The sequence below is a fragment of the Zalophus californianus genome, chromosome 2 (assembly GCF_009762305.2).
Source record: "Zalophus californianus isolate mZalCal1 chromosome 2, mZalCal1.pri.v2, whole genome shotgun sequence".
NCBI lineage: Eukaryota > Metazoa > Chordata > Mammalia > Carnivora > Otariidae > Zalophus > Zalophus californianus.
Window position 1 is genome coordinate 103,954,229 of NC_045596.1, and position 12,268 is coordinate 103,966,496.

General features: G+C 33.9%; 1 protein-coding gene across 1 annotated transcript in view; it reads left to right on the plus strand.

Moving 5' to 3' along the window:
* The window catches only part of FAT4 (FAT atypical cadherin 4), a 173,686-nt gene that overhangs the window by 84,346 nt on the left and 77,072 nt on the right, over nt 1-12,268 (plus strand). Inside the window, exons 3-4 of the mRNA XM_027599231.2 lie at nt 5,319-5,580; nt 7,141-7,491. Coding sequence (XP_027455032.1) covers nt 5,319-5,580; nt 7,141-7,491 — 613 coding nt within the window. The remainder of the gene's footprint in view (nt 1-5,318; nt 5,581-7,140; nt 7,492-12,268) is intronic.

The window sequence follows — 12,268 nt, forward strand, 5'->3', positions numbered from 1 at the left end:
AAGAAATAATCATGTTAATTATAATAAATATATATTCTAAGGGAATATATGCTATTGTTTTAAGAACTGATTATTTGAAAGAGATGCTGTGATGTTGATACTGTTATAATTTTGTATCCTTCTCTATTTTTTTCAAGTTATGACAAATAAGGGTTTCTACCAATACAGTGCTGCCTGCATGTTTATGTTTCTCCATCTAACTTTTTTGCGTGTGTTTGTGTGTATGTGTGCACATAATTGCATTGCCTTCAAGTATATCTTTTGAGATATATTTATATTTACAATGAGATCTGAGGAAGGCTGGGAAGATACTTATGTGTCTAGGTATTTATATCACCATTGTTTTAGTGTACTTTGTTTTATTTCTATTGAGCTTCATTTTTTGTTTTAAAATAAGTGTAAGTAACCATGCGGATATTACCACTTAGACATCCTAGTATAAAAAACTACTGAGGGGCGCCTGGGTGACTCAGATGGTTAAGTGTCTGCCTTCAGCTCGGGTCATGATCTCCAGGTCCTGGCATCGAGCCCTGCATCGGGCTTCCTGCTCAGCAGGGAGTCTGTTTCTCCCTCTTCCTCTGCCTTTCCCGTTGCTCCTGCTCTCTCTCTCTCTCTCTCTCTCTCTCGCTCTGTATCTCTCTGTCTCGAATAAATAATAAACAAAATTCTTAAAAAAAAAAAAACTCCTGAAATGTAAAATGATGTTATCTAGGATATGCAAGAAGTGAATTTGGGGTGAGACAAGGTGTGGAGTTAAGGGGCAGGAAAGTGTAATGTCGTGCAGAAGAAATAGACCAGAGAAATGCAGGAAGGGTTGTTTGAAATTCAGGGAGAGGTAGGGATGCTGACAGTTTGTGCAAAGTGTGACTGCTTGAAGGCATAAAAATCACCTAGTACTTTGTGATCAGATCTGTTGGTGGGGGGAGGGGAAGGCAGGAGAGGATGGGAGGGAGGGAGTAGGTTTACCTACAATTTTAAAAGAAAGGATTTTGAACTATGATTTTTTAAAGATTAAGCTCATGAGGTTGCTGTCCTTCTTGAATACATTTTCTCTTAAAAATTTTAGTAGCTTTCAAATGATCACTATTTTAACTTGTGGTGTGAGGAATCAACATTTCTTTGGCCTTACGCCCAATAGAATGGATACCTCAGCTTTCTGTGGCATTCAGAATCATTAGCTGTTTCCTTTTTTGAGTAGCTTGCAATGAATTAATATTAATGCTTTTAGATAAACCTTCATCCTATTTTCTACTCTATCCTCAACTTTTTACCTCTTCGTTGATTTTTTTTTTTAAGAGAGAAAAGTGGGGGAGGGGCAAAAGGAGGGGGAGAGAATCTCAAGCTGACTCCATGCCCAGCCCAGAGCCAATGTAGGGCTTGATCTCACCACCCTGAGATCGTGACCTGAGCCAAAATCAAGAGGCGGATGCTTAACAGACTGAGCCACACAAGTGCCCCTCTTATTTGAACGTGAAATATATATATCTGAAATGTTTTCTCCCTTACTAAGTCATGACTGTTTTCTTTCTTCATCTAGTTTGAATAAAACTCAATATTGAATGCAAAGGTTTTCTTTTAATTTCTAGTCAACATTAAATTTTCCCACAACTATCCAGTGGACTGGTTTTAAAAGATTAATAGAATTATTTAAAATACTAATAAATATGTAGGTCATAAGCAAACTATACATCAATACATTTTTTATTATTTATACACTTTTCCTTAATTGCTAAATCAAACATAAAAATATTCGTGTGTTAGAGAAATTCTAGTAAGTCACTGGAGAATAATGCCTGGATAAAGGAGTTGGTTTTAGGAAGCAACATGTACATGTTGAACTTCATTTAAATATCATTTGAAACATATGTTGGATCAAGATACGCGTCTTTCAGATGCATATGACTTTGTCAGTCTCTTGTTTCCTTTTATAAACAGAATTTTTATGCTTGTAATGGGCCAGGATACTCAAGCTTTGTTTCATGGTACCATACTTGTTTTTGAAAATACTACTTAAGGTTATAAAATGCATTTGCAATTTATAGCTATTTACTTTTAGAATTCCTTCCATGTGCTTTTGTCTCTGTGGTTCCTCAGGAGAGTAGAATATTTTTAACCAGCATTATTTCCACTGCACTGCCGCTGAAATACGATATTTGTTTCTCATGGTATTGCTGATACTGCATATTTTGGATATTAAATAAATAGACTTTTCAAAAGACCTAATTAAATCATTACTCTTGGCCAGACATTTTCAGACATTCACCAGAACTATTAATTCACTGCATCAGCTGATTTTGAATATAAAAAATTGTTTTATCAACATAATTTGATGCCTTTGCTTCTGTTCAGAAGAATTATCATGACTTAAGAGCATTAATTATGACGTTATTTTGTGGACAAGACATCTCTAACTTTCAAACCATTTGTGTAATAGCTTTAAATATGTGTTTTTGTTTCTTTGCCTTCCCCTAATTTCCAAATACTTGCCATTTTTAATAGGTCAAAATTGAATGTAGCTGTTTCATACCTGGACTGCTTTACCAGAATAATGGAACTTAGTGAAACAGAATAAATAGTACAGAAAGTAGTCAGATTAGAAGTCTAAAATTCTTAGTGAATGTTTTTGTTAAACCATACCATTACAATAAATATGTAAGCTACCCCACGTACACCTGAATATACAAGATACATGTGGTATTGTGTTAAACTCAGCTATTCCATTACTAAATTAAAAGGTGCTTTGAGGCATTCACTTTACTAAATTTTAAGATTGGCTTGGAGAATGCAGTACAAAAATGGAGCAAACGCCACTAAACATGTATTTTGAAAGAGTATTTTTGCCTTTGACTGTTAGAAATCATACTCTTATACGTTTGGCCATGAAGGAGAAAACATATCTAATCTGTGAAGGAAAGAATGGAAGCCGTGGGTACCATATTCTCCTGGCATACCAGCCTTATAGTCCTACACATCCTAAATTTATGTTCTTCCCAATATCTTTCTTGAGAGTTCTTAGCCTGGATATTTTGATAAGTAAATTTCTAGAGGTTAATAATCGTAAAGAGCATGCTTATTTTATGTAAGTATATTTAAATCAAAAAGGAATTTTTGGAAGTCAATGATTGCCACACTAATTATACCTCAGTGTCAAAATGCAACAATTACATACAATAGGAAATCAGAAAACATACTTTTCCTGGGATATATAGCAACTCAGTTGTATTTTTATTTAAAGTATTCATTTACAGGAATCTATCATCAAATGCACTTAACCCATTACATAAAAACAGAAATAAAAATAACAGCTAACATTGTCATATACTTTCTGAAGGAGCATTCTAGGTTTTTTACATGTATGAACTCATTCAATCTTCGCAACAGCCCAATGTGGCAGGTAATGGTATTGTCCTGATTGCCCTGATAAAGAAACATCAGCTCATAGAGGCTAAGTATAAGGCTCAAGGACACACAATTAACAAGTGGCGGAGCAGAGATTCAACCCCCAAAGCCTCAGATCTCAACCAGTGCAGTGTATAATATTTAACTCAATATTTTAATTATAATATACATAATTAAGAAATATCTAAATCAAACTGCTTGTAATTTCAACATTGGACTGTCAAGTTTATAATATATTTAATATATAATATATTTTAAAATAAAATATATATAATGTATTTTAAAATACTATGAGGTTAGCATTCCCCATCATCAAATCCAGATGGGTTCTTTACTTTAAATTCTTTTTTTTTTTAAGATTTTTTATTTATTTATTTGACAGAGAGAGACACAGCGAGAGAGGGAACACAAGCAGGGAGAGTGGGAGAGGGAGAAGCAGGCTTCCTGCCGAGCAGGGAGCCTGATGCGGAGCTCGATCCCAGGACCCTGGGACCATGACCTGAGCCAAAAGCAGACGCTTAACGACTGAACCACCCAGGCGCCCCTTTACTTTAAATTCTTCTAAATTTTTTTTCTTTCTTTTTTTTTTTTTTTTTGACTTTGCTAAGATCTACTCTCTCTTGAAACCTTCCTTTAACCTCAATTAGTGCCTATGAAGTGATGTGCTTAAACAGCATTGGGCACTTAGTAAACACATGAAGAATGTTCTGTTTTTCTCAACTTTTCTGTGTCCTCTGCCAACTTTCTAGTTTAGACTTGAAAGTTTTGAGGGCCACCGCTCAAAGATCTAAGAGTACGTAAGAAATCACCCCTGCTTTCATTTTACAGAACATGGACTTGGAACCTACAAAGAATACAGACTATAGTTTCACCTTGAGGAACTGAAGCCCCAGCCTCTTGGGGCCAAACTCTACTCACTCTTTCCCTTCTCCAGGCTCTCCCCACTCTAGTTCTTCCTACATTATTAAGAACCTTGAGAGATTGCTTCCAATTAAAACAAGATTAGTATTTTCTTGGCCATAAAATTCAAGGCAGTTTGTGTTGAGGGTGAGATTCTCAAAAATATACCTATAATCTAACATTTTAGTTTGACCTTCTTCTTCTACTCTTCATTTAAACTCTCCACTCTAACAAACTGTTTAACAGTGAGTACTCCAGACATATCATTCTCCTTCCCTCTGCATTTTTGTTTAAACTGAAATGTTTCCTTAGTCTTTGCTTAAAAAAAAAAAAATTCTACAAGCCCCAATTCAGCTCCATATATACTCTCCTTTATTGTCTTCCCTAAAGAAATCAACTCAAAACAATCCATCTCTCTTCTTGGTTCTTACAGTGTCTATTGCAAGCCTCCTCCACTTAGCACTTGTCTCATTTAATTACCTTCTCATGCTGAATCAGAAGGAACATGAGCTCAGAGTCAGGCAGACTTGGGTTTAAAATCCACACTAACACTTGCAGTGTGACTATGTGTAAGTTAGCCAGCATCTCGGAACCCAGTGTCTTCATTTGTGAAATGGCACCTCATGAAGTTGTGAATTGAAGTGAGAGGATGCATACATAGTGCTGTCACAGTGCCTGGCACAGAGCCACCCTTCAGCAAATCTTCTGGTTATGAGGTTAATAATAGTAGTGTCATTTGCATTTTCTGTAGCGACAGCTTGTCTCCTTTCTATGTATACATTTTATGAGTTAAAAAATATATATAACTAATACTGATGGCTGAGATTTTCTGTGTTATTTAATGGATGAGTGGTGAAAGATGATGCAGTATACTACTTTGGTTTCTTATCTTTTGAAATCTTTTAATATCTTATCAAGTAAAACCAAAAGCCTCACTTTGTCGAATACATACTCAACATAAGAAATGGTGCCCTTAACTGTTCTACTTCTAACAATTCAGATGCGGATCTTTTCCTCAGGGTGCAAATGCTCTGGTCACATACACTATCATTAGTGGAGCTGATGACAGTTTCCGCATTGACCCTGAATCTGGAGATCTGATAGCCACCAAGCGGTTGGACAGGGAACGCCGTTCCAAATATTCTTTGTTGGTTCGGGCAGATGATGGTCTTCAATCCTCAGATATGAGAATTAATATCACTGTCAGTGATGTGAATGATCACACGCCCAAGTTCTCCAGACCTGTGTACTCTTTTGACATCCCAGAAGACACAACCCCAGGTACGTGGCATACCTTTAAGTATGTTTTGCAAAGATCTCTTTTGACTACAATTATGGACCATGTTTTGCCTGCTCTTAATTAGTGACTAGTTTTTACCATATGCTACTAGGTATAAAAATATATGTGCTAGGTATTTTAGTCTGTTAATTAACCACCTTCGATACAGTTCCCAAAAGAATCGCTAGACTTTTGAGAGCAAATGAGGTTAGCAATTCATCTGATTACCAATTACAAATACTTCTGTTTCTGAAAGTATTTGTGATGAGTTGTTAATTTTCTGGCAACAACAGTTTTGATACTGTTTTCCCACTTTATGCTCTGTGATATTTTACAGCCCATTTAAACATTTATGTGTTAATATCATTTCTAAATGCTGACTTTTAAAAAATGATCATTTAACATGTTGTACTTTGCTACCTCTGCATCCATTCTGAGTCAATGTACTTCAGAAAGTCATTTGTAAGACAGGACTACATCTTTATTTTTAACATATTTTAATTTGTTATAAAAATTAAAATAAATGGATATTATAAAAATTCTAATATGATTATAGTGCTATGTAGACAAAGCAGAAAGAAAAGCACATGAAAATCTGTGAATACTAGCTCTAACACTTAGAGCCTCTGTGGCCCGGGGCAACTTCACTCATTACTCTTAGCTTCAATTTTACCTTCTGCAAAATGGAAACAATAATTCCTGTTAGAATTAGGGTAAAGGTTAATTCAGAGATTATATCGTAATTTAGAGAACACATCATATATACCGTAGCTAACATGGGGCTTAGGAATTAGCGTGTACTCAGTAAGTGTTAGTAGAATCTCGATCCTGAATTGTCAACTTGCCTCTTTGAACATATTATGTTGTGATTGTTAAGTTTGAGTACTAAAGATCCATATTTCTGGTGTGTGTTTGCTTCATTTCCATTATTGGAAATTCTTATCTAAAATTGAAATTTTATTCCGAATTACATTTGGAATGATTTTGCGTAATAAGGCATATGTTGTGGAAACTCATTTGACAAAGAAATTAAATATTTATAGACTACTTCTCACTGCAGTTTTCCCTTCACTCCCCAACATGAGTTGTGCAAGTCCTTCATGAAATTATCATCACATTTATTTCTGCCTTAATTATAGCAATGACCACACGAGCTATCAAGTGATATCCACTGAGTTTAAGTCTGCATTATTTCTGGGGACCCCTAGTTCCTGATACTAGCAATGGGCCCCCATATATGTTCACTGCAATCACAATATGTTCACGAATTGGTAGTGCCAGGCAGAAAAATAGTGTCAGAAGTATTATTTCTCCAGAACATTTACACTGTAACATAAAATTTGCTGAGTATTTAATATGCTATGTGTTTTGTTAATATTTGGGAAGGCTGGTATCAGTGTTAATATAGAAATCTGCAGACTGTTGTGTTCACTATATTTTCATAGTGATTCTCTAGTTAAAATATTTTACTGTACAAATAAAATTTGTTGGTGTCTGTATATATTCTCTTGGTAATATCCTTATCCCATTAATTTTAGACTATTAATTTATTTTTTTGATAGGTTCTTTGGTAGCAGCTATTTTAGCTACAGATGATGACTCTGGTGTGAATGGAGAAATTACATACATTGTGAATGAAGATGATGAAGATGGCATATTCTTCCTGAATCCAGTTACTGGAGTCTTTAATTTGACTCGAGTATTAGATTATGAAGCACAGCAATATTATATCCTCACTGTTCGAGCTGAAGATGGTGGGGGACAATTTACTACCATTAGAGTTTATTTTAATGTACTAGATGTAAATGATAACCCACCTATTTTCAGCTTAAATTCATATAGCACATCTTTAACGGAGAATCTACCTCTAGGATCTACTGTTCTTGTGTTTAATGTTACCGATGCAGATGATGGTATGTACTTTATTTTATACACTTAAAAAATTTATTAAAAATGTCCTCAGATTTATATTATATTTATTTACTGTGTTCAGTTGTCACAAAGGGGGACAGATTTATGATTTAACTATAGAGGATTAAAATTAAGTGCTTTAGGCTTATTAGAAGGATGAACTAAGGTATCTACCATGATTATTTTTATAATATGGTCAGTTAATAGATGACTACTCTCAAATGGAAAAAAAAATTAAGTGCTTTATCAGTTAAATTATTATTTATAACAATTACACAGCATGCACTGTTATCATTCTATAATATTTTACTTCACTTTTTACAGTATCACAGCTTAATAATGTAGAAGTCATAGAAGAGATTTTTACTAGTTTTTTGTCAGATTAATAAAAATATTTGTTTGTGTATATTATTTTAACATAAAAAGGATAAAATTTGGAAGCAAAAGGAAAATGAACATTTTAAAAAATACTTAATGCATAATTAATTTTACATTTCTGACTGAAAAGTTCTAATAATATTCTAGCAAGCTTTCATGCTTGATTCAAAGGACAGTCTCAGATCTCTTTAATTTATGCTATATAATCAAGTTGAGATTTTGCTTTCAATCTAGACTTCACATGTATATGATTTTATTTATTGCAAAAGCATTTGACAAACTTTCTTTTAAAATATAACTCTCAAAAAATAAAATAAAATATAACTCTCCTGGTCTTTCTTCTAAGATGTGTTTGTCAATACACATATCGGATAATACAGGACTAGAGATAACATTGTGCAGATTATCAGTCTTTAACTGAACTGTTTGGAAAGTTAATACCTTGTTTCCCCTTTTACTGGATGAGTTCAATGTCCTATCGCTTGAGAAAACAAGGGGCAGAACTTTAAAGAGGAAATAGGTTTCTAGCCTGAGGACAAGCTTAGTGACATAGGCATATCAATCTTAATTTAGAATTTCCTGATTCTTACTGACTTGGATGAATGATTAAAGTAATTTCAGAATACCATCCTATCTCAACATTCTCCTCTATACTTAGTTTCCTTTCAGGATTGTCTACAAGTGTCCCTGAGAAAGATATGAGGGGCAAAAAGCACAGTATTTTATATATGTTTCAATTCATAAAATTGGAAATACTTTCTTCAGAATTCTTTAAGGGCATTTTGAAGTTTTCCCCCTTATGTTTAAGTAGTTAATACTGGTCACAGGAATATATCAAAAATAGAAGTATCTGTAATACTAGTACTACTACTGTTGCTAATAATATTAATAAGAATAACTGAAATTTATGGCATATTTAGTAAGTAACCAGTCTAGGCCTAAGAACATTGCTCACCCCGGTTCACGTATATCAGCCCAGCTCAGCTCAATTAGACTTTGTATACCATTGAGCTTAATCTCTATTTTGGGAGTTCATTTCTCTATTATAACCTTAGTTTATCTGCTCCCTGGATATGAATATCTTATTTGTCCTTGTGACTGGTCCTGACTTTTCTGTAGTGAAGAATTTTCTGCCATGTTTCTTTGTGATTCATTATTATGCATTAGAGAGAGACCATTGTTTCATAGGATTGTGTGCTCTTCTGGACTAAATTTTATTTATCCTCATACCTTCAATTATCGGGACCTGAAAAATAGCAAATAAGAAACTTTCTTTGTGAAAATCTGCAGGAATATTCCACACACACATATGCACAGACATACATTAACCATTGACTTCTACTTAATTTTCATGCATTTTTTTCCCTTTAATTGTGTTTGTGTTGGGTAAAAAGTGTCAAGCTACATTTTTCCATTGTTTCAGTTTTGAATACTTTTATCAGTGTAATTTCCTGTACCTTGACCTAAAATATAGGACATGGTTCCTATTCTTTCTGAATTTCAAGGATAATGATAAGACTGTACAAGGGTAACCTTGTTTGTTTAAAATTGCCAACTTGGTCACACTGAATAGTTCTCAAAGTATTTCTCAAACAGTATTATTTAGACATTTTTTTAAAATAACAAATTCATCTTGGGGCACCTGGATGGCTCAGTTGGTTAAGCATCTGCCTTCGGCTCAGGTCTGAAAGGTCCTGGAATCAAGCCCCGCATCGGGCTCCCTGCTCAGTGGGGAGCCTGCTTCTCCCTCTTCCTCTGCTGCTCCCCCTGCTTGTACTCACTCTCTCTGTCAAATAAATAAATAAAATCTTAAAAAAAAAAACAAAACCCCCCCAAAAACCAAATTCATCTTAATCTCTGATCAAAACTTTCCTGATGAGGAAATATTATCATCTGAAGAAATCTTATATAAAAATAAAATTACTATTTTCTGTTCCCTATAACCAGATTCAGAGTTCAACATCAAATTTGAGATTACAGAATCTTTTAATAAGAATAGGTCAAATATCTTAACTATATTCACAAGACAAATAGTGTATGTATTAATCTCAAGGCTTCCCTATATACAGTGTAAAAAGTATTATATTGAGGCAAACTTTTATAAACTTAACTTCATGGGAATATACTGGCTTTGATAATTATTATGTTATTATCCTAGAAATAAATGCATATGCTCTTCAAAATATTGGGAGTCATAGAGTGTTCTGAGAATAAAGCAATGGTAATGCTGAATAAGTTCACCTGTCCATGCTTGGTACAATTGCAAATCATTCAAATGAAAGGAGTTTCATATTCCAGTGACTTGGTGACCTTGTTGGAACTGCTTCATAAAGATGAATGCTGTCTGAAGCAGTTCCATGGGTTACAGCTGTGTGATACGTAGACAAATGTTAGCTTATCCTAGCATAATTAGACAATGTTTGCGAACTGTTAAATAAATACACACATTTCATAACAGAACTATATTCCTATAGTTATGTGCTATATTTCCTGGAACTAAATTATTCCTGAGACTGAAAGAAAAAAAAAAACAAAAACCAAAAAACCCAACACAACCACACACACACAATAAAACTTTCAGAAGGAATCATGTGACTAAACCACTTCCAGAACATTGAACACAAATGATTAGAAGTATGAACAGTTTTAAGTTTAAAGACCTGGTGAGCTATAAAACACCACTAAAGTCAAATCCTGATACTTATGGGTAGATTACAGAATTTTAAATAATGTATGTACTGTTTCATGATTTGAATATTTGATTCAAAGAACAGAGAAAGACAAATTGTCTGGCTTCTCTATTTTTTTGGATACTACAAATGTTTCTATCTATCCACATTTCTTTTCTAGCCGTAGAGCACATGCCCAAAGTCACTTAGATTTGTCAGAAATGAAAAGTTCTTTTCTTTACAGTGAAGTAAATATAGGCGGCTTTTGTGGCCTGTAATTGTAATAGTAAGGATTCATGAAGTTCCTGAGATGAGAGCTATTTCTTCGATGGTGTGGCAGTATTTTGTACAGGAGTTGTTATACTTTTATGTTTATTTTCTCAAAGATGATTGTTGTCGTGAGTTCATTGTAATGGTATTTAATATCTGTATCTGTCATTTTGAATTTGAATATAAAATCAAATTTTTCTTTTTTCATAATTCTTGTTAAAGTTTAATACTTATTACTTATCCCACCCACCTACCCCACCAAACCTTTTCCCTTAAAAAAGAGGCTGCTCTGCTGTTTACAAGGAGGCTATAAAGTCTTGGTATCATGTTCTCTTTTTGCCTCTGAAATTTAGTTGTTTACTCAGGAAATAGCAAACACTGTGGACTGAGGGTGTTCAGATCCTTGCTTTAATTGCTTGCATTCCAATTGATTTATGTAGAAATGCTAGGTTATCACTTCGTAACCATGTGTACTTTTGTCAGTTTTTCTGATTTCTTTTGATCTTGGGCATAAAAAATTTTTATGCTTTCACAGAACTAAATTTTATATCTCTGCTTGCTGGTATTATTTTATCCAGATGTTTTCATAACTTTTTCTCAGTAATAATTGGATCTGAATTTGTGCCTCAAAGAATAGGAATTCAATATTTACTGATAGATTTAACCATAAGAAATGCAGAAAATTTCCTTAGTAATTTGACTTAGAATATATAAAAAATATAAATTTAAATTGAATTTCTTTCTAGGAATATGTATGTGTCTATATATCCCTATATGACATCTACATCAAATTTCCATTAATTGCACCAATTGATGGAACTGTTCTTTGCACCAGTTGATGGAACTTTTTCTTCCCTCATTCCTGTGAAATTTTAAGTCAAGGGTTGAGGAAGGCTGTTGACCTCATTCAATCCAGATCTTAAAATCCTCTTTATCTCCTGCTGGTAAACTGACCTGTGGCCTCCGTTCGCTTTATTTATTCATATTTTTCCTGATCTTCAGAGTCCTAATTATTCTGAACTTTACACTGCTTTGTTCACTCGTGAATAGTTTTAAGTAAACTATAAAGATTAAAAGCCACAACTCATAATAAGGGGGGGAAATCCAAACTTTTCAAAGATCTACTCAAGCCTTGTTTATCTTAGAAATTTTTATGAATAAAGCAGCGTCTAAAAGTTATTTTCATACATATTTCTTCTCTGTATCAACATACAGATAAAGGATATTAGATAGAGACAATAAAATCACAGGAAAAGAGTAATTCTAGCATGTTTTTTTGAAAGAGCAGACAAGCCTTACCTAGTAGAAGAGAAAATCCCATTACTCTACTCAAACTTGCCTTTGTAAAGAACCTGACAAGTTTCAAGAAAAGGTAAAAGCTAACTCAAGTAGTCATAGAATCCCGAGAAAGAGTATTTTGCAAGAAAAAAAGAGAAAAAGAGTGATTAAATTGTTCTAGGAG